Source organism: Myiozetetes cayanensis, unplaced genomic scaffold (genome assembly GCF_022539395.1).
Source record: "Myiozetetes cayanensis isolate MyiCay16 unplaced genomic scaffold, myiCay2020 scf1, whole genome shotgun sequence".
Lineage (NCBI taxonomy): Eukaryota > Metazoa > Chordata > Aves > Passeriformes > Tyrannidae > Myiozetetes > Myiozetetes cayanensis.
Window position 1 is genome coordinate 46057208 of NW_026086604.1, and position 25282 is coordinate 46082489.

The 25282-nt window shown below is 45.0% G+C and overlaps 1 protein-coding gene across 2 annotated transcripts in view; it reads right to left on the reverse strand.

The window, feature by feature from the left end:
• The window catches only part of CABLES1 (Cdk5 and Abl enzyme substrate 1), a 72018-nt gene extending 50660 nt beyond the window's left edge, over positions 1-21358 (reverse strand). Inside the window, exon 1 of one of the 2 annotated variants that reach the window (XM_050330875.1) lies at positions 20790-21358. In XM_050330875.1, coding sequence (XP_050186832.1) covers positions 20790-21310 — 521 coding nt within the window. In that variant the 5' untranslated portion in view covers positions 21311-21358. The remainder of the gene's footprint in view (positions 1-20789) is intronic. The other variant, XM_050330867.1, reaches the window with a different exon arrangement.
• Between the last annotated feature and the right edge of the window lie 3924 nt (positions 21359-25282).

Here is a 25282-nt window from a genome sequence, read left to right on the forward strand (position 1 = left end):
TTTAAAAAGTGAACACCATCAAGACTTAATCACACTCTGGTGATAAGTGGTGATAACTCTTACATGCAGAATAGCCCACAGCTGAAGGCTTCATGTGCAAAGAAATTGTCCTTGTCGACAACTTAACCTTCAGAGACCTACAGAACATCCTGACATCAAAGTGAGATTAAATGAAGTAAAGGTCAGCCCCTGAATAAACCTCCTGCAAACTGTGGCTTCAAATTGGTTTAAAACAGCCTCATTTATACTAATAAGCTTATGCTGTGACCAAAAGGCACCGCACTGCTTCAGCCATCTACCACCCCCTGCATCACAGCAGCAGAAGGTCTCCTGCAGCTGGCCAATTAAGGGAATCGATCCCACTTAACAAGCACACAAATGATTAGCGATCAGCTTTTATTGGGTTTTGTGAGGGAAGAACAGATTTGCTATCCTCAACGGGATCAGCCCAAAACAATCCTCAAATCACAGGAACAGACTAACCGTTCCTGCACCCCTGGAGGATGCTCCCATTGCTGCTCTCTGACTCCAAGCCTTCCTCCACTGCAGCTACGGGTCTCTCCTTCAACTCAGCCACCCAGCAGGCACCTAAAGCAGTCACAGGGAACAAGTGGAACTAAAGCTGGACTCCTTCAAGCTCAACAGGTACAGATTCCAAACAGGCCTGTGACCAATACTGATCACATTCAGGAATCTAATAATTTCTCTTTATCAGCTGAAATGTTCTTTTTTTCCTGGTGTATAAAAATTGCCTGACAGGACGTAAGGGACTTGGAGGATGCCCTGAGGCTGAGGGAATCATGCTGCTGCAGGAAAGGGCAAAGGAAGAGGAGACCAATTCGTGATGATATCAGAGAGCAAATGTTTCAAAGAGATTATTTTACTGCTGATAAATATGTGATGAATACTTTCTTTAAATGTGGGAGAAATTTATAAATCTAAATCAAGACAACTTTTATTGCAGGCTGACATTGGTACAAGCAGAACGACTGCATGACCATGGAAACTCATAAGTTCGCTACATTTATACACTGAGCTACTGTGGACTGCATTTTAGCAACTTATTCCCAGATCATTCCAACGTTTCATTTAGTTTTGTTGAAACAGGGTGCCTGTGAGAAATGAGTTAGCACAGTGGTTACATCAATTACTCTCTTTAAATTCAACAGTCATGCACATCCAGATTGCTTAATTTCTCCCATACATCTGCATTTGCAGATCTTTCTTCTCTGAAGAGCTTTCAAAAGCTCAAGTTTTAATCAGAGGACTATTTTTGATCCTAATTTTCCAAGCTGCAGTAAAGCTGCCTTGTGACCTAATCTGATGGCAAATGTACCATTATTATACAGTGGTTCCAAGCAAGTTGTACAATAACTAGTAATAATGTTTCTTATTTTTAATCACTGATACACCAGGTGCCTAATGTCTAATTAGAGCTATCGATCTGCAGACATCGCTGTAACTCAGGTCAGCAAATGACCTGTTGAAACAAGCACTGATTGGTGTGAATACAATAGATTGCAGAGCAGTGTCTGCTCATCAGCCCCTTGGCCATAGCCCAGCACACCGAAGCTGTGAGCAAAGGCAGATCTGTCTTCTCTTACACCAAGCTCAGACTTTTGCTGCAGAAATGAGCTGGACAAAGGGACACGATATGGTTCTGAGGGCTGAAAATGCCACACAGCTACGGCCATCAGAAATATGAGGGCTGTAGTCATTTGGGTCAGGGGTTTGACTCAATTACAAAGAAAAGCAAAAACATCTTTTTTTTTTTTTATTTTTGCCACTGTTCTCAGCAAAATCAAAAAATCTCTGATTTCATGGGGAACAAAGCATTTTGATTTGCTTGAAGCCGATGTTTCACTTTGAATTTTTTTTCTTCTTACATACGTACAAGCATATATATACATCTGGATGTATGACATAGAAGGCTCATACTCAGGAAAAAAACCTGTTTTCAGCTGTTTAAACATGTCACCTTTCTGAAGAATTTTGCTTCCTGAAAAAAAAGTTCACAGGGTTTCCTCTGGTTTGGCTTAAGAGCTTTAAAGGTTGTGCTTCCAGACAGAAAATCTGGCTTACCCACAGCTTCCCCCCTCTGTTCCATATTTAACAGGTCGCTGTTGTGACCACAAGAAATACGGCAACTGCTGCTAAAACTTTAATCCCCCCCCAAAGTCGTAATCTTTATCTAGCAAATATAATAAGCTTTCTCAGTGACATACTGCAACAATGTTTAACAGGATTGCATAAGCAAAGTTATATTTAAATCCACTGAAAATGCAACCCAATTCTCCCGGAGTCTGCTCTGGTGATAATTAATGACAGATTTCATCAATATTCATGTATCAAATTTTTCATTCTTGTAGGATTGTGCCCCGCTAACACAAGGACAGCAGAGAAGAAATCACTCCTATTAAAGAAGCTGTTAGGCATCACAGATAACATACGAAGCATGGCCGTGCTGTTCTCTATCCTCTATTACTCCTCAATTTTATTCTGTAGAAGTTCTTTCAGCAGCTGCTTCCGGGCTGTAACCACAGCAAGAGCAGGATGTATTCTGCCACTGCTGTCAGACAAGCCAGAGGAGGACAGAAAAGGAAAAAAAAATTAATTTCAAAGTATTTTGCAAAGTAGTCCAAACACTTGGAGGTGGCAAGGTTTCTCTCCTCCTGCCCATCTGGCCACAGTGTGATTCTATAACAAAGCATCACTAAAACAACATATTTATCCTGAAAGATAAACAAATAAAAACATATTTAAACTGAAAGACCAGAGGTTTAGAGTAGATATTAGGAAGAAATTCTTCCCTGTGAGGGTGGTGAGGCACTGGAACTGGTTGCACAGAGAAAGTGTGACTGCCCCATCCCTGGAAGTGTTCAAGGTCTGGTTGGACGGGGCTCTGAGCTACCCAGTCCAGTGAGAGGAGTCCCTGTCCATGGCATAGGGGTTGGAACGAGATGATCTTTAAGTTCCCTTCCAACCCAGACCATTCTATGATTCTAGGAGTGTATTTCCTGAGGTGACTTCTGTCTCTCAGGAAGAATCATTTTGAAAGTAGTTCTTCCAGTTATTTGCCAGAAGCATTTGAAGAAAGAGTGAGACCAACCTGATGGTCATTTGAGCAATCTGCCTAATTTCATTTGCACACAGTGTGCACACCCCAAAACCACAAGTCTTCATGATCAAAGGAGGGCAATTTTCTGAGCAACTCAGAGCACCCACTCTCCGAAACAGGGAACACCAAATTATCTATCTTATTCTTAAACAAGAACAGTCAAGAGACGCCTTTTTACATCAATGTAATTGCAGTTTCCCAGGGCAACACAAGGATGACACCACAACCTGCCCCGGAGAGGCAGGCTTCAGGAATGTTGCCCCTAGCTCTCTGCACTTAACACAAACCTAAGAAAATCACAAGAAGCTGTATCCCCCAACCAGTTTCATGATCCAAATCTCACGACAAAACAAGTCCTGAGCCCAAATCTCTGCAGAATTTTGAGATCCTCCCAGCAATGGGGGAGGACAGGGAAGTGAAGAGGAAAGTGGAAGGAGGAAGGAAACAGCTGCTTCCTCTTCCCAACCAGTTCTGAAAGCTTTGCTCTCCCCATAACACTTATAGGAAAACAGGAGCTACTTTCTTTTCCTGTCCTGGAAAAAGATGGACAAAAAAATCTTACCCTTCTTTACTCTCACAATCCTTCTACCCTGTCCCTGTTAGATTTGCTGGAGAGCTGGAGCAGCATCTTTCACTGGGCTGCAGAGTCCTATGCAGGGACAACTTTCATTCCCAGCATTTATTTTTAATTCCCATTTGAAGCCCAGTGAGCTACTCTAGAGCGTAACAAAATATCCACTAAGATTTTCACAGAACCAAGCCTTTAATTTTAAAAATATTTATCTTGATCGCTGAAGATTTTCACTTTAAACTCTGACTGCGTGAGCAAATGATTTGACAGACCATACTTACATAAAAAAAATCAGAAACTGAAAGGAAATTCAGTAATACCAACCTCCCAAGCTACTACAGCCAGTAACTCAGGGGCTGGGAAGCTGGCCATGGAATTGCCTAATTTCATTAATATTTGGGAGGAGATAGAACCTTATTTCGATTCCCAGACTAGAGCAACAATTGGAGAGAAATTCTTAAAAACAAAGGCTCACGGGTACAAGGGGCAGCTGCCTGTCCCATCCCAACGTTATGTGCTGTGACAATTCTGCAGCGTCACTCCTTGGTTTTCAAGGTACTTTTACCAGTGTCAGTAAATCTGTTATTGTCAAAAACTGTTAAGTCAATCAAAGCCAGGTATTTTAATCAGACGCTGAACAGCTGGCTTCATACCCCAAAGCCAAGGCTGTGGGCAGCTGTCAGCCCCACAGCCACCACAACCCAAGCAAGCAGCTGTTGTTGGGATGAGTTTCAGCAAGAATTGGCAACGAGCTACTCGCAGGCACTGCTGCTGGCGTGACTGTAAAACACTGGTACGAAACCTGTACTCATGCAAACCAGCTAATTTTTGAAAAATATGGATTTGAACATCTCAATCCAGCAGGAGATGACACCCCATCCCACGACAGGTTAACAACCTGTTAGGGATTCAGCACACCCCAGAGCAGCTGGCTGGTTTTGTTGAGACAGGCAGTGGTGCCCCCAGGACAAATCCACCGAGGAAAGGCAATTTTGAAAGAGGAGGCAATTGCCTTGCTGAAAAAGAAAAGTAATAATAATTTTTTAAAAAGTCTGAAGTCCCTCCTGACTGAGTTCAGTATCATAAGTTTCTGGGAGAAGAGAACAAAGGAGGTCCACATACCCAGACCCCTACCACAAATACTACTGGAGTGGTAGAAGATGCAAGAACAAAGTTAAGCAGGCCAGAAGGATGTCTGGCTCCCTTTGCATTTCTCTACATTCCTCCTTTAAACTCAGGAACCACACTTCTGATCATCAGGGTGTGTTGGCTTGTTTTCCAGACAGTCCTGCTCCTGGGACATGCTTCGGTACTGAGCTGACCGAGCTGCCCCAGCCCAGCTGCACTGTATCCACATTTGCCTCAGAAACTGCATCTTCCCAGGACCAGCAGGACCACTGCTGATTCCCTGAAAGCAGGAGGCATGAGAGCCCTGTGATTCTCTATTACCTGTTTAAAAAACAAACACAAAGCTAAAGCGTATCAAAAATTCATGAATTTCTATGAATCCTTAAAGAGTCTTATTTTTGCCTTCTGGAATGTAGCTCTTTAGGGCTACCTCTTTTTAAATCTTCTTTTTGATCTTGAAAGTTAGGAACTTTGTCAAAAAAGACAGAATACAAGGAGATTAGACTGAGCATCTCCACCTCATCCCAACAGCCCCTGAACCTTAAAAAGCCTCTATCATATATTGCAAGACTTTGAAGCTGGCGATACTGGAATAGTTTCCTCAGTAACAAAGATGTAGAGGAGATCACGTGATTCAGAAGGGTTGCTAGTGCTTCCAACCGTCATGAAAACACATACTAAAAATCTTTAAAAATGCTGTGCCGTGGCTCACAGTGATCTGTTGTTTGCTCTTCTATTTCCCCGAGCCAGAAGTGTGATGTGCATGCATATGCCACCTTTCAAATATGATTACTGAGTTCTGCTGAAGGCACTTGCATATGCAGAAACAAAAGAAAATATGTTTGAGTCCACGAAGACAGATAAAATGGATCTGGCCCTCCCACTCCATTCAATCAAAAAAAGCCATGTATTTCTGAAAGCTGAAAAACATGGGGTAATACAAGAGCAGAAGCAGACCTGTGTGCTAGCTTATACCAGCAGCTATTTCAGGTTGAGGTGATACTTTGGGTTGTGAAATAAAATCTTGGAATTATGAGCATATTTGCTTCAGCCAGCCTCTGCTTTGGGGCCAGTAACCCCTTTAATTGCCTCAAATCACCTCGAGGCACCTCCAGGCAGAAAAACCTTTGCTCTATAAGCAGCATCAGGTGGACAACAAAAAAACTTAACCAGAAAACCAGATGGTGAAAATTTTGACAGTATCTCATCATGCCTCCTTAGAAGATAAAGTATATGAAGGAGAAAAGCATGAAATGCCTTGGAAAAAAATCTCATTTTTGCCACTACTTTGGATAAAAATAATTTTTTGTCACAGACTTCACTGATTTTGTGTCCAGTACTCTCCGAGGTAACATGCATCTTTCAGTATTAGAAGAACTAAATGCACACATTCCTTTACAAAAACATCTCAAAGGCGACCACTGAAAGCACATTCTCTCTAAGATTTTAAAATATACCAGACTAATAGATGCACAAATGTCACTTATACCAATAAATTGAACTGATCATGTGAAAATTCACGCGCTTTAGCAATCTTAACAAAGGTACTAACTGCATGACTAACGATGCACTTCTGCAGAAACCTCAGCTGATGGGGCTCATGCTCAAATGAAACTACAAAACTGCTCGTTTTGACTGTGTTAGGAAACGTCCTTATGAGCCAAAGGCAGCAAGCTACCTGGGAAAGTAAGGCTGAACATATCTGCAAGTGTTTGCAGGATCAGGCTTTATTTTTATTTTATTTAGAAATACTTCTTTCAAACTAATCGCCTCTTTCAAGAGATGCCACTAAATATAAAGCAACTTTTTAACAGCCTTGGGGGGGTGTGCAACCACACAAAAATCTATCTTTTAAAAAGGATCAAGGCATATTTAGATGCTACAGACATGAAATGCAGACTGAAACTCCAATACAATCATATGAAATGGATAACTTCATAATATCACACATCTTAGGTCATCTGACTCCTGTGTCTGTCTGCATATTCAGCATCACAGCCCCAAGCTGAAAAAACACAGACAGAAAAGAAAGAGATTTTTGTTTCCTGGTAAAGCTTCTTGCATTAAAGAACTGAAAGCAGGGCAAAGGCCCATTCAAAAATGTGTCACAAAACACTTCACCGCAGACCTGAGAGCTCTGTTGTGAGAGGAGAGAGAAAAAAAAAAAAGGGTTTTGAACAACAATATTGACTAATGGGATTATGTATACACAAGTTTCCCATTCACAATACCCTCCCAGGGAGATGAGTGCAAGCTCAATTTTACCTGCACCAATAACAGCTACATAATTTTATGACAGATATTAAGCTAACAGGGTATAGACCACAAAGCTGCTACCAAAACCACTTAATCTTCCAGGCAGGATATCAGACAGGCAATTAAAGAAGCAATCATCCTCCCCCAAAAAATACAATTTATCCTCTGTAAATGTATCTGTAAATTTACATCTGTAAATCTCTCACTTTTGGCTTTAAGTAGGAGCTCATGAAGCCTACACTTTTGTAGCATATTTTTGGTAACTTAGGGCTTTCAAATTATATATAATGTAGTACCTGGGTAAGTAACACACAGAAAACAGTATCTTGATGACATTATAACAACACAAGAATATATGAACACTAACAACAATGAAGACAAATTGTTTAGCATCCTTTAGAACTTGCTTGCATACAAAAGAATTTCTGTATTCATATTACACAGAAGGAGTATAGAGAAAGAGGTCCTAGGACTGAGTATTTCTCCTTCCTAATTCCCTCCCCTTTCTTTTAATATATGAACTTTGCACCTAACCACAACAAGTAAACATGCTTTGAAGCTTTTTAAGGAAAAAAGAAAAAAAAAAAAAGAAAACCAGATTTGGGAGTAAATCTAGATAGGAAAAACTGTGTTTTAGCAAACGGAAAAACTTATTCCTGCACCTCATAAAGAATAAATACAGCTATGAATACAGAATAAACATCCTTGATTGTAATAATAAGGAAAATATAATGTAGACACACAGCTATTGTTGGAAGTAAAGCACATCCAAAGCCTTCACAGTGCCAGCTCCAGCCACCCTGCCACGCTCCAAGAGGCCCTGCACAGCCTCACAGACTGCAAGGACAGTATCAGCAAGCAAAGGGATGGTCAGATAACCCACGTGCCTGTGGTGTAGTTTTCCATGTCAAGAAGGTGTCAGGAGGCAGCAGCAGTTGGGAGAGGAGCTGACCAGGGATTTGCAGTCAATGCTGAGGTTCTCCCACAATCACGGGACAGTGAGTAGCACTCCCATCAGTGCTAATTTGGATGCTCAATCCTGACAGCAGGAAACTATCTCTACAAATTCAACAAGTAAAATGCAAGATGAAAGTGCTAAAATAGCAGCATTCAGTTACCAGAGTGACAATGAGAACGGTGACTATTTCCTCCCTTGGGCAGGATCTGCTAACTGCTATTTGGAAAACAGCAGATTTAGATGTCTTTATTTTTCCTTTAGAAGCAGCAGGACCTTAAGAATCCGTCCAGCGAAGGAACCAAAAATGCACTTCTGTTGCTGTCTCTCCGAGTGCCCAGGCACCCGCAGCATTTTCCCTCCTCCCTGCAAGTCTCTGCAAAGGAAGCAGGCTGAACAAAGTGCCGCTATATGAGGGCCATGGCCCCCACAGCAGCAGATGAAAACCAGATTATACAAAACTTGTACTGTTTTGCTTCTGTCATCCTTTGCCTCCTCAGAGCTGAACAATAATGAGCTTGTCTAACATGGAAGAAAGAGGGGAATGGCTTTGTGCTTGGATGGATGGGTCAGAGCAGATAGATGCATCACTATGCATCAATATGCTCGCCCAAAGCTGTCTGCATTGGGCTGGGAAATGGAAGAAGCACAAAGGTGAGAAGCTGCAGACAATGGGGCCAGAGGAAGAACACAACCCTCCTCCTCCGTGCAAAACTTTGGTGTGGTTCCCTCTGGCAAATCTCAGGAAGGATTCAACTTGAAAGCTCATTTGGTAGTTAGTTACATACAAGTCACAGACAAAAGTTTGCCTTATTGCTTCCCCTGAAAGTGAAATCAGCTATACTTTGTATAAAAGAGGAGCTTTTTTCTTTCTTTTGATTAAACAAATGAACTCTCCTCCCCAGACCACACAAACAGAAACCACTACTTCCTCAGTCACTACATGTTCGTGTCTAAAACCAGCCCAGGACAAGGGTAAAACCATGATGGGTATGACATTACACCTCTATGTTGACCAAGATCACAAACTGCCATCAACATGTGACACATAATTTTGAAATTTTGGTTTTCCTGTTTTACCTTTTCCACTAAACAGACAGGAAAGATGTCTGTTAATGTGAATAACTGAATAATAATAATAATAATAAATAAAAAAATCCATTTTTGCAGAATTTACCACATTACAAAATGAAAATTTAGAAAGGCCACAACTCACCAGTAGAAAGAAAACAGATCCCAATGCTCTGATTCAACAACTAATAAAAATGTTTTTCCTACAAAATCTTTTCAAAGCCCCTAGTAGAAAGAAGGAAGTCAGTAATTTCCAATGGAAATGACTACAGGAAAGGCATCTGAATTCATAGGGTCAAACAAAACGTGTACTAATCCAAGTGTGAAGGAAGGCTGTGAGATATTTGAGTTAGCTCACGATGAATTCCCTGAAGGGGCATTCCCTGGAGCTTTTTGAAAGATGTGTAGATGTGGTGCTTAGGGACACAGGTTAGGAGTGGACTTGGCAGTGCTGGGTTAACAGTTGGACTTGATGATCTTAGAGGTCTCGTCCAACCTAAATGACGCTATACTTCTGTGAATCCCTTTATTCCGGAGCAGGGAAGCGAGACTCTGCGGACATAACTCCACTGTGTTTGACGTTGGCTCAAAAGCATGCTTTTGAAGCAAGTCTCCTGACCATGTCTGCTTACAACACGTTGCTCTCTCCAGCATGGAGCAGCCCTGGAGCAGGAAGGCTTCCCCTCCAACAGCAGAAAACCCGGTGACACGCTGTAGGAGCACAGCACCTGTCTTCCAACTACTGCTGAGTGTTCAGTCCACAGGCCCAGGTGAAAGCTGGTCGGAAGGAATGACCCAGTAATTGAACCAAAGGTGTGCTGTTAACTTCAGCAAAAGCAGAACCACAATTGCAGTCCACACCACCACCACCTGCTCCCCAGAAAAATGCCAGGGAGGATAAGTATACAAATGGAAGCAGGTCTGGACAGCGAGGTAAGCAAAATCTGTGAAAACTCACAAAGAAAAAGCAAATGCTGTCTTTTCAAAGTGAGACTTTCAAAGAAGCTCAGAGAGTTCATCAAAATTCATGCTTCAGAGGCTCCTTCGAAAATCCCAGCTTGAACTGCTCTGCCGCTCCACTCTCTTCTGCTGCAATTAACACAAGACAAACACCTAATTCAGAACAAACACCGTGGAAGTGAAGTCAAGTTTTCATTACCATAACTCCACATCTTGGAAAAGTGGATAAAAGGGTCAAGAGCCTCTCAAAAATTGTGTTTCTTCTATTATATGTAAATCACACATACACAAAAAAACCCCACCTCAGACAAGACCATGTTGAAATACTCCTGGGGATTCATAGAAAACAGAGAGCTGCAACAACTGCAAGGTAGCTGCCAGTTACACAAAAGACAGTGCCACCCTCAGCTCTTGATATCACATTCATTTATCCAGTAAGATATTCAGATACGCAATCACTTGACAGGTTAGAAATATTACCTCTGCACTTAAAATAGAAAAGACAGGTCTTATCCTGTTCTCATTTGTACCTGAGCAACCCTACAATTAATTCAGAGCCCGTTTGTTTTCAGATGCCTCTGATCTTTGCAAACACGCAGTAGCTCACGAGGGCTTTTTCAGGGTTTTTCACGTCTGCCTCTTTGCTCAGCCCCCACCCCACCCCCATCCTCCTCAACGGAGTGAATTCCAGTCACAACCCACACCCTTCTTCAGTGCCCTAATGCACAAAACAGGTCGTGGGTTTGGTGCTTGGGTCCTAAGGGATATGGAGGAGTAATGACATTTTATACAGCACTGAGAACAGCATCAGTACTGCACTGTAAAAAAAATCCTCACTCCTGCTGCAAGGCTACATCTTCAGGAGAAGGAAGCCCGCAAGCTCACAAACATATCGTGAGAAAATACACATTTCCATTCACATTATCCATTCAATCTTCCCACAGAGCACAAGGATAGCAACAGAAAACACTGCCCTGAAAGTGTTTTTTTTTGAAAAAACCCCACCTACTTAAGGGTGCTGGCAAATTCATACAATGTGCACTTCTTATTTTTAAATGCATTTGCTCAGACTCTGCTCCCTGTTACACTCTAGCGCTACCTTTGACTTGAATAGCCCTACATCAATAAGCAAAACTAATTAACAGACAAGAAACCAATATTTATAATAATTTCTTTAAAACAAACAGAAGCAAAAAACCTTGTACAATGAAGTCTGTTCCTTAAAACAAATGTGCACAGATACTTGCTATATGCAAGGCTGCTCTCGAGTTCTGCAGTACCTGGAGTGCCTTCTAAAATAGAAGAGCATTCTATCTTGAGGCGAGTCATGCACGCAAAAAATACGAATTTTTCAAATGAATCTCAAAGGTCACGACTGAGGTACCTGACAGTGGCACTTTGTGTTCTGCTGTAAATAATTCTGCCTATTTAAGCAACCACTTCTGAGCTGCAACTTCTTCTGAATTAGGCTGTGCTAAAAGATGGGATTTTACAAAGCAGTGAACACCACCAATTAAAAATCATACCCAGTTTTGCTTTAAGGAAACAGCCTCATAAGATCAAGGAGGTTCCCAAGGTACACAACGGGTTGAAGACAGGAGGTTATGTGAACTCCATTTTCAAAAACACAAACACAACCCTTTGTGCTTTACAGACCAAGCCTCCAAGAGCATTAATAGCAGACAGAGAGCTTTCCACACCTTTTTACATAACATGAAGCAGCACCTGCGCGACTCACCTACCTCAGCAATTAAACTGTACTTTGCACTATAGTATCTGAAAGCTGTTTTTCCTCTCTTCCTATTACCCCAAAAAAATCTCCATGTCCTGCATTAGGAAATAATATAATTCATTTAAGTAAATTCAGAGAACTACGAAGTTTGCATGTAACTACCCGGCCTGTTCAACTGCACCCAAACCCCAGGTATCAAGATGGGAGTCTCCATTTTCAGGTGGCTATCTGCCACCTAACGAGGACTACACTCCCTGTTGTGTGCACCCACCACACCCCATGGACACGTGGGCAATCCTTCTGTCATCTTGCATTTGTCTGGGTGTAGCTGATTGCAACCTTGACTGAAAAACGAGGAAATAAATCTCCTTTCCTGTTGGATCTGCAGGTAGTAACAGAAGTGCAGAAGCAACAGGAAAATAAAAGTTTTGTCTATGACTGAAAAAACACAAGGAATAAAGTTGGTGAGTTAAAAAAAAAAAAAAAGTAAGTTATTTTCAAGACACATTTCAGACCACAGCTGACATCTAGCTTCTGCTTTATGCTACATCCTTCAGACAGGCTGAGTACTGTGGGGTGGGAAGTGCAGGTTCACAGCACATGCCAGTGTGAACAAGGAATAATAACAGCTTCTTGAACTGTAGGTATGGACTGCATTTGTGTACACACAAAAGCATGTATGTGATCCAAGCAGGCCTGAAGGCAAAGACGAATATGATATTCATCTCCTGGCTCCTCCTTCTCCATCTCTACACGTGATGGGGGTACTGGATGAAACCAGACATTCCTCCAGGTGACAAAACAGTCCTCCCTGACTGCCAAAGGCATCCTAACTCCTTGGGGCAGTGAGACTCTGCTGTCCCCTCCTCCAGCATCATGAACCCAAGAAGCTTCAAACTCAGCAGGCCTCCTTCTGAAGTAGACTGGCAAAGCTGTGCTGCTTGCATCCTTCAAAGGGCACACCACCTGGCTGGGGATATAATCCACTTCTCTGCTAGCAGCTGCAGTGGGCAACAGGCTGCCCCAGTGCTGTGAATTATCTCCATAAAAAGCAACAGTTTACTGCAAGCAGGCTGTAAACCAAACAGCCCTACTGAGTTCTCAGCATACTGCCCAAAGCCCAGAGAATTGGAAAATCAGACTCAAGAGCTTCATCCCTGTTTGTTTCATGCAGCTAAGTTCCAGCTACATGATGTGTTTGAAAGAAACAAGTCATCTTGCAGAAAGAAGTCATCATCGTGTCCCCTGACAGATTTTTCCTTTTACACAAAATCAGGGGATTTTTTTTTTCAAATATGTGGGAAAGTTTATGCCTCTTTTAAACGCCTTTACCCATAAACTAATGTGCCTATGTCTGATTTGCCTTGACAGCATGTGGATTTGAAAACGTAATCATATTTACCTTGGTAATGTGATTATCTCTAGGAACACCAAAATGCAATCCATTGTTGACTGAAAAATCATGATAAACTTATCCAGCTTTCTACTTTTTAATCCCACCAATACTATACAGTAAAATCCCTGATATTGCAAAAAATTACTTATTAGCATAACATTATTCACTGGTGCTTGATTTGACTGGGTAATTTTAAACGTATGTAAATATACAGTTCACGCTTTGCAGAATCCTGTGTAAGAGAGGACATATCTTCCTCTGCCATCCAAGGCAAACAAGGTAAAACACATTTCAGTTGTGGTGAGTGAATCTTTCCTCAAACCTCAATATAAAATTTTTAGCCTGATCTATAACAATATAGGGAAACACAACTGTTTGCTAAGAAGATGTATTTGTCATTTATATTCATATATGAAGGGAAAGGCTATTTTTTAAAAAAAGACTTCTTCTAAGAAAGAAGATAGCCTCTGCTTCACTTTTCATTCTTATCTCAATTTTCCATCATAGAAAACCTTCCTTAGGCAAACACTCTGAAATGTAGCTTCTAAGAGCAGCGTTGGCTTTGAAACACATAATGAGAACAGAAAAGATATTTAGCATTGATGACAGGAAAGCAGTTGCTATGAGCACAACACAGTAGCCCCTGTAAAGGAACATTACTCTTCCTTAAATATGTACCCCTCTAAATCTGCATACTGCAGCCTAAAAAGCAAATGCTGAGAGTCCTAAAAGTTTCCCACTGGCACATCATGTTTTCTCCAACCACCACTGAAATTTTCTTCTCCTAAATGGTCCGTTGAGCTCTCTACCCTACCCTTACAGCAAATAAAACTTCTGCTAAGCCCGTCTTATGATAACAAATACCATTCCTTAGATTTCTCAGCATGCTACTTGCAAACGACAGGCCAGCAAACAGATACTCTCCATATGCCAAATTATGTCATTTCCATTTTCTAGAACGAACACTTCTCACAGCAAACTGGCAAGGGTTTTTTTTCAGTTGGGTTATGAAAGAGCCAGCTCTGTGTCTTGCTGCACCTGCTGTGTTGCTAAGCCTGGTATCTGGTGGCAGCCCCGCGGTTGTCCATAGCAATTCTGGGTCCAGAAAAGAGAGTTTGTCACTTGTACATCCTCAAATGTTCTGGAGTGAATTCTGTAGATATTTTCATGTAGATTTCTGTAGACACCAGCTTTTCCTATTTGCAAATAGAATTTGATTTCCCACACTTCTCATGGGACAAGCTGGTGCCTACAGCGTATTGATGTCCCAACATACAAAGCTAAACTTCTGCATTTTTAGGTTAAATTACGAAGATGAGTCTTTATGTCCATGTAGTGGAAAACTTGTCTGAGAGACTACAAGCAACTGAAAACAGAAGGAGAAATTTAAAAAAAAAAAAAAAAAGATTTGGCCTTGCTTCTCATCTTGACTTTCCATCATACTCACTGCTCTATGGAGCTTCTGGACAGCCCACCTGGTATTGTATCTACTTCTTTGAAATGAGGAAGCCACAGAACTACTAGAGGGCTGTGTTTTTTCTTTCCTTTCAGGGAGCACACTTGGGAAACTCATATTTGTGTTTTAGGTGTTTTGAACTGTTCCAAGCCAAGCTCTATTCTCTGCCAGAAGAGTTCTTGAAGTCATAATAATTACAGATTAAAGCATACTTCCTCTATCCAAAAGCTGTCATCAAACTATGATCTGTCATTATCCTATCTGTCTCCCATCAGACTATGTTTTTGTGATGGTCTGTAGGGCTGGTGACTCACATGGTTGCTACCAATTTTCAGCAGTTCAAGGTGCTTGCAACACTATTATCATGGAGAGGAAAGCTGTCTAGCAGACTCCTAAGGAAAAGGGCCAGCCTGGCTGCCTGCACAGGAGCTTTGCTGGGAAAGAAAAGAGTGAAGAGAAAGATCAAGTAATGGAAATGCACCAGCCACATAAGCAAACCTTCCAAAGTGTCTCGCTCCTTCCGCTCTCCCGACAGTAACTAGGGCTCACAGCACATCAGCCAAGCACCTGCATGCTGTAACCACGGGACTTCCACAGCAGGTTGGACCTAACAAGCTTTGAATTGGTGGCCAGTAAATGCTGCCAACACAAACAGGGCCTTTCATGTGTTACCAGCTCAGGTTTTCTCTCGGGGGTTAATGTGCACTCCCTCAGGCAGACCCCTCTCCCCTATCTGGCTCCTATGTTGTCTCACTCTGAAACCTGCAAAGTCCTGAGGCTTTGGCAGACACAGCTCCCTCGTAGGATCTGTCCCTCTGCGAAGGTGTGTAATTAATTCCCTAGTACTCAGGAACACTGTGTTCTGTCCCACTGTTCTACTCTTCAGAATTGACAGCAAGGGGTTTTTTCCTTGTTTGATGAATATTACCTTTTTATGTGACAGAGATGCTTGCTAAATAATATAATAAGAGTCTAAAATACGCCAGAGCAAATTTCTAGGGGATTTGTTTTTAAAAGGTCTGAGTAGTAAGGGAGCAAGGCTGATGCATCTATGCTGTTCATCATACTCCAGTGACTTTTGAACCACTGGTCAACATCCACTAATATCTGGAAGATGACCCCATTTCCACAATTTTCGAAGGAAACAACAGAGGGAGGCACAAGCCTGTGCCCTGAACAAGCAGAAAGGCTGGCAGAGACCGATGGTGGTGGATACCAGTCCATGCAGTGTGGGGCTGGCCATGCTCAGCATGCACACAGCTCAGCAAAGCCACTAGTAGTCAGAGGCTGCTCCTGCACAGCTCTAAGTGACCATGAAGACCCAGCCTCTCAGTGTGCTCATGCTAAAGGATGTGGGTGTGCTCAGTGTCCCTTAAGGGGCTCATGGAGGAGCTTGTATGCTGTGTGCTACTACTGAAACAGCCCTTATTACCTTATTACCTGAGCCTGTTGAACATTCCCCCTTCAGGCTGGCACAGGATGGTCATTTAGCCTCCTGAAGTGACAGCTGAACTCAATAAGCATCCCCCGCTTTAGAGGCAGCAGCTATCAGCGGTATACAGGGTCACACAGGCAGCCCCTGGTGGTCTAGTGGTAAAGGCGTGGCGCTATCACCGCCGAGACCCGGGTTCGATTCCCGGTCAGGGCCACTCCCGGGCAGGTGGGGCTCGTTAGCCCTTAAAGGCAACCCACCTACGTCCTAAGGACCTCGCTGCCACCGTCCAAGCTCGCTTGGCCCCGGCAGATGAACCTTAGGATTAAAGGGTGGGCTCAGTTCCGCGCACACTGTGTCTCACCTAAAAAATCCAATGCGCAGGCTGGAAGGTGTAAAGACCTTCCCCGGATCTTCGCTTGCGAAGACTGGCCATTATTACAGGGTCACACACCTATGAAAAGACTTAGTTCAGCATGTGCACTTCCCATTCACTTCTCAGACCATTAAATCACTGTTTTCATGCTATGCTTGTATACATCACTCTGAAATCCAGGCTGCCTGAAGGGCTTTAGGTTCAGTGAATGGAGAGTGTCCATCACACACAAAAGATCCGGTGTGCTTCCAGCAGCTCACAAGCCAACTCCTGATGCTGGGATGACCCCATGGCAAGGACAGTGCCCCCAGCTCTTTGTTCTGCTCCCCTTTCAGGACTCTGCCTGTACGACACTTGTTTCTGAGAGACTTTTCTTTTGTCTCTGGTATGTTCATTTTGGAGGCATCTTCTGTGGTGGGCTGAGACTGTACTGCCTGCCTGCCCAAGGCCACAGAGAATAGGGTTTTGATTTCTCAGCCCTCCACCACAAATCCTAAATGGTGGGATTCAACTCCTGAAGGTTTCCTCCAGCACTAACAACTCAAGGAACTTTTCAAGCCCTACAAAAACCAGGCAAGTGAACTATTCCAGCACCCGCCTCCATTACATATTTCCAGAATATAAATACTGAGGTCATATGCACCTCTGTATTTTCCAATAGGTAGAAACTGAATCTTCACAAGCTTTACTACTAATAAAATTATTTAGAATTACTCAGGAAATGAGAATTATTGTAGGTCAATAAATTCGGAAGAAAAATCCATTTGGCCCTGATAACTTCAATGTCCTTTTGAGTGGACCTCTCCCCAGCAATTACTCAGCAGATATTCTCTCCTTCCCTCCCAGCAACCACTGCTCCCAGAAGGAATTCTCCTGCCCATTTGCATTCAAACCTAATACAGTGACACAGACAATGAACTGTAAGCAATGTTTAGACTCCAAATCCAATCACCAATTTGCTTCCTTAGCAAAACAGAAAAAAAAAAAAAAAAAGAAAACCACAACAAAAAAACAAAACCAGAAAACCAAAACAAACAACCCCCAAAAAAGAATGCGCTTGTTTCTAACCACCTGGCCTGCTGGAAAAGGAAACTTCACATACAGAAACAGCAGTACTTTCCCCAAAGAAAACTATGGCAACAAGAATTCTAGGCATACACAAAAACAACTACCTGGGACCATCACACCAGAGGATGTGAAATGATTTTAAACCAGTGTTGCTGAAACTTCGCCTCACAGAGCTACTCGTTAATTTAAGATGAAGCTATGAAAATTAATTATAATTTGACATGAAAGAAACCCCGGCAGAACCTGGCCCTAGTTTCTAGTAACCTTGTGTCCTCATCCACTCATTCACCACAAACTGAAACAAACTCCTTCTGCATGAGACAGGAGCCTTTGGCACCAACAAGCTGACTTCTGAACAAACCTTTTTTTTTTTTTTGTCATTTACATATAATTACACACTAGCCTCTGAGCAGCTAGAAGCTCCATGTTCTTTTTTTGTATGGTTTGTTTCTTGTGAACACACATAGAGCACAAACCCAAACCACATTAATGATAACCTTGTTAAATATAAACTAGTATGCAATTATACAAACTGCTAACACAAACAAAAAAGCCAGGAAACTCTGATTATATGTTCACAATGGTTTCTGAAAACTAAAGAAAAATAACAACATAAGACAGCCTGTCTTGCCTGATACTGTAACAGAAAAATATTTCACATTGTAACCTACCTGTCTCAACATAGAGGACTAATCTGTCAAACCACACATGCAATTTCAAACTCACTGCAAGAAGAGCAGAAGGCTGTGAGGAAAGGCAGCAGGTGCACACACAAACTACCAAACCCAAATCTCTGATTTTTTTCTCCGCATCGTCCTTCAGGTGAGCTGATGCCTGTCTCTGGGCAGTTGCTATGACTTCCACCCTGTTGCCCTGAGGAGGGCTGGCAGTGTGCTGAGGATCTGGCTCCTTCCTCTCCGTTAAGAGAGCAGTAGCAGGTCTGCTCGAACCCTCTGTTCTTGGGCTTGCACCAGCCCGGTGCATGCCTGTGATTTATCTTCTGTGCAGCCAAGAGCAAACCCAGCAATTGGAGCCTCTACCACATCTTTTCATTAAGATGATGAGTAGCTAAACGCTCCGTACAACCTCCATGGTCTGCAGCTGTCCATCCTGATATTTAAAAATATATAGCTTTTCCAGAACAGAAAGAAATCTATTGAAGGCAGGCCAAAGTCTGCCCTGGGCTGCACACGTGCAGGGTCACAACAGCCAGTAAAGGCAAGGACATTAGCCAGAGCCCTCCTGCACCAGTGTTAGCTGTAAGCAACTGCTACAGTGGAGAGCCTCACACTTGGCAGTGGAGTAATGCAAGGTCTCCGCCACAGCTAAATCTAGCTCTCAAGAAAACCAAAGAGCATGAGAAAATGAGCACTTTCCTTATATCCTACATCACAATAAAACATACAGCACAAACAACGGCCCCTATAGGGGAGTGGCGGAGCATCCTGACAAGGTTTCCTTAGGTGATTTCCCTTGGCGTGGACTTGGGTTATCCACTCAATCTGTTTGCATGTTAGCAGCACAGCTGAACTTGTAAGATGTTGAACTTCTAGGCTGTACACGTGAACAGTAATTACCTTCCCCTCTTAAACTCCAAACTGTTCTCATGTAACAGAAAAGAAAAAAAAAAAAAAGCTACCAGTTGTGGAAGAAAACATTCAGAGTGGCAAACAGGGGCAAGGGAAAATAATTACTTGATTGCTCCTAGAGCTGAGGCCAGGATCAAAGCTTGCAAGCAAGAAAAACCCAAGAGGATCCATGGGAATCTAGAAAGGTAACCTTCAGGAATCCTGCATCAATAATAAACTCACTAACTAGAAGGCCAGGCAGAATACAGCCTCTTGAACACTAAGAGGGTACTGCCATGTGCAGTATCACCAAGAAGGAAAAAGTTCAAGAGTAGAAAATCAATCCCCAAATCATGGTCTCTGGGTCACTTAAGGCTGAGGGCAGAACCATGTCAGACCAAAATGCATGAGCATGTGTGTGTCATACTGCTGTGCTGTTGATCCACAACACAACTAGAGGGTTGTCACTGCAGAAAATGTTTTGAGAGACACATGACTGGGAGAAGAAGGGTGGTAGCCCACCAGCAGGCATTTTACTTGGCAATGTGAAGCTCCCTAGCACGGCACCTGAAAAGCCACCAGTATAATCCAGATGGAAGGGGCAAAACTCAAACAACAGTGGGGCATGCAGCAAAGACAACTTTCTCCTGGAATACCTCCAATTTCTCCAACCTGGTTAGTTTTGAGAGGGACTTTTCTACAGCGATCTATGCTCAATTACCCTTATAAACCCTTGCAATAACATGTGACTCAAAGTTTACCTATTTGTCCAAGGGAGGAACAAGAAGGGAGTGTGGCAAATGGGGAATGTGGGAGTGGCAGCCGATGTGGGCTTAGGGAACACAGTCATTTCCTCCAGCTTCTTCTCTGCTTCTTCCCTCCCCTCCCGTCTTTGATATCTGAGTATGTTATTGAGGAAGTGAAGGAAGGTGATTTTGTACCCGTGGAGCAATTAATCCTCATGCATTTGCACATTTTTACATGATTGTACCTTCTTAGCCAAAAATCTCATCTTTTCAAGCCGGTGAGGTTTTAATTCTTGGGAATTAAATGGCAAAAGAGTACCCAGCGGCAGTAAACAGCCCAGAGGAATATGAAGTGCTTGTAGATAAAGAGCTTATTTGGGGTGGTAGCGAGACGCTGCTTAAACCATGCGCTCGCACCGTAATCCGCGGATGTCGATGCAAAGATTTCCTTTCCCCGTGTGGGCTACAGACCTGAATACGGCGCAGTTGGCTCGGGGCTGCTTCCCAGCCTGCTGCCTATAAGACAGGTAGCACGGCGGGCTGAATCCGCCACCAGCCATGCGAACAGGGTGACAACCTCTCCGCACCTTGGGCTGGGCTGCAGCGGGGCACGGTGGCTGTGCAGCCTCATGCCCGCACTGCTGAGCAAGAGAGAAACTTTCAGCCACTTGCGCCCAGGCGGGAACGATTGACTGACTGGCTGGTGCGACCCGAGAGGCTCGGGCACCTCCGCCGACCCGCCCCTGCACCCTCGCAGATCCCTGCCCCTGCTCCCCCAGCCCCGCGGAGCGAGGCTCCCGCACGGCGGCTATCGGGCCTCCCTCCCCACCGCTTCCCCCGGCGGCCGTGCAAGTCCTTTCCGAGCGGCGAGCCCATCGCCATCCCGCGCATCCCTCATCCCGCGCATCCCTCATCCCCGCATCCCGCGCATCTCTCATCGCCGCGGCGCAGCTTACCGGGATCGCTGCAGCTCGAAGGCGGCGGCGGAGCCGGGCTGCCCCAGCTCTCCGCTGCCGCCGGCGATGCCCTGCGGGCTGGTGCGGCCGAAGGGCGCCGGCAGCACCCCCGCCGTGAAGGAGTTGAGGCGGCCACGGCTGCCTGCCGCCGCGGCTCCCAGGAAGGCGGCGGGCGGCACCTGCACAGCGGCGAAGGCGTCCTCCTCCTCCTCCTCGTCTTCTTCCTCCTCCGGGGGCTCTGCGGGCGCCGCCGGGGGGCTGCCCAGCCGCGGCGGCGGCGGAAGCAGCGGCGCCTGGCGGGGCCGGGCGGCGGGGCCGTCGTTGCCCGGCGGCGGGGGCCGCCCGTCGAGGGAGATGCTGGTGAGGAAGGAGAGCGCGGCCTGCCTGCGCCGGGGGTCGCTGCGCGCCGGCGGCGGCGGCTGCGGCGGCGGCTGCGGCGCTTTCCTGGGGCAGGGCTCCGCCGGCGGCAGGGGCCCGGCGGCGGGACTGCCGGGGCTGGCGGCGGTGGCGGCCGCCGCCATTGTCGGCCGGCTCCCCCTCCCCTCGGCGCTGGCCGGGCGCTGCCTCTCGCTGCCGGCCCGTCAGGCGGGCGGGCGGCGGGGCAGGGGCGCCGCGGTGCCGGCGAGGTGCATGGGGGTGTCGGGGGGTGCGCTCCGCCCGGCCGCGCCGCGCTGCCCCGGGCCCCCGCCGCCCGCCCGCTCCGTATTTATAGGTGCAGCAGCCGCACCGCCGAGCGCCCTGTGCAATAACACGGCAATCACGTGTGGGAAACGGGGCGCTGGAGGAAAACAAAAGCCCGGCCAGCAGCCCGGAGGAGGAGGAGGAGGAGGAGGAGGGAGAAGGGTGGGTCTCGGCGAGCTCCCTCCTTTCAACCTCTCTCTCTCTTTTTTTTTTTTTTTTTTTTTTTTTTTTTAAATTCCCTTTCACCCCCTTCCCTCCTCCTCCTCCTTTTTCCCTTCCTGGATGCGTGGGGGCGGGCGGGAGCGGAGGAAGGTGGAGTCTGTGCCCGTAGTACACGGCACATGGCTCTCGGAGCGCCGTACCGGCCGCACCGGACCCGGGGCTGCGGCTCGGCCCGACCCACCCGCGGCACCGGGAGCGGCACCGGGACGCAGCCGTGCCGTGCCAAGCGGTCCGGGCGCTGCCTGCTGGTTTTCCCGGGTGGGGGCTGGTGTCCGGGGCAGGCGCTGGTGGTAGGTGCCCGGTGGGCAGGGAGGAGAGGCGGGAATATGGGAAGCTCTTGGCTGCCGACGGCGCGTCCCACGGTGCAGCAAGCCTGGGCTGCCCCTGCTGCCCCTGCTGCCCCTGCTGCAGTCTGAGGCGTGCGAGTGCCTCTGTGTATGCAAGTTACATCTCACAGCTTCCCTAAGCCATTAAAGCACCCCCCTTCCCCACCTTTCCCTCAGCCCCTTCCTCAACTCTTCCCTCTCCCCTACACCAGAGAAAGCACAGGTATTTATTTTGCCCTCTACTATATAGCCCAAGCCCCAAATCTCTGCATTCCCTGTCGTCCCCGAAGTGATGGCAGTTGTGCAGCTGACTGCAGGTCTGCACGCTGCCTCCTTCTGCAGCTGCTGCTTAGGGAAGGTGAGTGACCAGTCTCACCTCAGCAAAACGCTTCTCCATTTCTTCATTACTTTATTTTGATCAACTCAACCGTGCTAGGAGTGTGTTTGTCCTGTGATGATAAATTCATCAACGGCTTATGTAAGGGTTGGATAACAGATACATACAAACAGCAGAACATATGGTTGTTGCAAGATAACAGCACGCACTTTCTTCATAAAGCATTACAATGACTATTATTACATTCCATTTACAGTTGGTAGATGATTAACAAACCACCCCAAACTGTCACAAAATATGGCAATATCCCCTACAATTTTATCAAAACCTTACTAATTTGATGTTTAAAAGAAAAAAAAAAAAAAGGCTCGAGCAGAAAGGAGAACCTAATCTTATTGTTGGAGGAAGCTATGGATCCAGATTCATGTTCCTCTCAAAACTGACCTTTTGAGCATTCAAAGACTTTAGAACTGAGCTCTGTGACTTGTATTGATCTCTGAACCTTCAGTCTCTACTGACACTAAGTGCCACAACCTCCAGATTTAGAGGCCACATCCCTGGGATGTGCTACTTGCGTGGTAGGGACATTGGATGGGCAGCATCCTGAGCAGGAAGCAGGATGGGAAATGATGGAGGAAAGGAATGTTTTCCAGATCGCATCTTCTTAGGGAGGTAATTGCTATTTTGAGATGGTCATTCTCACCAGTCAGCTCTCTTGAGCTTTACTCTGGTGCTGTCTTTCTTAACAAAAGGCACTGGTGTGCCTGTCCTTGTGGCATGTCATGGATGTGGCAAGGATGGATCATTTGGATGGGAAGTGGGAAGGTCAGAGTACTAAACTCTCCTTCCCAGAGAAAAGCCCAACTGACATGTCCCATCTGCTGGAAGGATGCTCTGTACTCCTGTGGTTGCAAAGTGGTTCCTTCAAACTTCTGTTTTGGAGAGGAAGGCTGAGGAATTTCAGGCCTGCCACCATCCTCTGATGAGGCAGGCAACGCCTGTTTCTGACCAGAGGCCTTCACCCTGCAGGGGCAACCAGTGAGATGTCAGGACAACAATGTACTTGGTGTCCCATGGATGAGTTCCACGCTCCTTTTAAGACAGTACCGCTTTTAAAAGAATTCATGACTTTTTGAGCAGAACTCCTGGGCCACTGAAAAAGGTCACAGCTCTGTAGCCTGATAGCTGGTACATTCACTGAATGCTAACCTCTGGTCCAAGGACTACTTCCAGAGGGTAAATAAATAGGTCATGAAACTCAGGCCTCCCATGTTACAGCCAAGCAAGGTATACACTGGGATATTTTTTTCCTATTGCATTTCTCAGGGGAAGCAGCAACAGTGTATTTTTCTCTCCAGCTCAAAAACTTTGTCTGGCAACTGAGTGCTGGAGTGTGTTTTATAGGTTTACCTTCTTACAAAATACAGGTTTGGGAAAGAGAACCACCACCAAAATGGCAGGTGGGGTTCCAGAGGTTGGTTCAACTTGGGATAATTTTTATGAGTGCAGAAGTGTGCACTTCTTTTACAAAATTATTCTTGTGATGGGATAAACCCCTCTCTGTTGGTAGCATTATTATAAATGGAGCCACAACCTCTGTTCCAGAGGGAAATGTTATCCCCTCCCTTGTCCACATGTGCATCCTAACTGCTTTTTGGCACCTGATTTTTACAAAACTATTTTTTACAGTCTCTGAGATCAGGAACGCCTATGTGAATGGTTGAGCCTATCAACCTCATCACATCAAAATTAGGGTGGTAGGAATAAATTGTAGGTCTTTCCTGGCCTGGCTCATTCAGCTGAGCTCATTTTGGCACTTTGGAAGCTGTTTGTCTGTGCTCACCAGCCTAAATACTTCCACGGGCCCAAACTGATGCCCATGGTCTAACTGCCTATGGGGGGACTGTGCATATGCACAAACTGTCTTTTCCAAAAATCACACTGAAGATGAGCTAAAACATCCCTTCTACTGCCCATGAGAATAAACCCATTTGAGAAAGCCACATACAAGAAGAAAAGCATGATTTTTTCTGTCTGAAGTGAAGCTATTTTTGATAATGAGTGGGGTACCACAGTACAAAGATAATTGGCATGTTAGAAATACCAGGTTCTTGAGACCTATTTATACATGCAGTAGCAAATTTAAATCAATGTGCTCAACACAGGGTGAATTTTTTTCCCAGTTACTTATGTTGTCTTGATCTATGCTTAGCAAAACAATAGGTGATTACAGTGTGCTATGGTAGTCCTGTCTGCTGAAAGTTAAGTGGAAATGTTAAACAAATTGACTTTGCTGGTTGAAACTTTTTTTGCTTGATGGGGAAGCAGTGGTTGACTAAAGGAAATAGCGAAGTTGAAAGGAAAACGAAAAAGCCACATTCTGGAAGCTTGCTTCTGTGACTGTTTTTCCGATCACTTCTCTCCTCAAGTTCTCTTCCAACCAACCAGTTCTACCCAAGTGCAAGCAAATGTTTTTATTTCAGAGGCCACAGGCTTATGTAAGCAGTTGGATGACAAGTGGTAATGGGAGTGATAGAGCATGATGGCTTTTTCACCCAGTACACCAAGAGCTGCAAGAGAGGCTCATCAGTTGTGGGTGTTCAGAGGCAGCACGGAATTTGGGGGGGCCTGTTAACACAGGTGATGGAAAGGCTGTCTTTGAAGAGATTGAAGAGGGTGGAGAGAGTTCAGACAAAAATGAAAGCTCAGCAATTTAACAGTCTCAGGAATGGGACTGGAGAAATGGTGCCTCTGCATACCTGCCTTCAGAGGAAAGTTAACCCAAGTGTGGAATTCTTGTGTTGTCTTGGGTTTCCTCTAGCTAGTGTGAGGGCAATCCTACTGCGAGGCAAGCACGCAGCCTGCAAGACATGAAGAGCCAGCCCCAAAGGCCACAGGCCTTGAGCTAACACTGGGCTCCTGAGCAG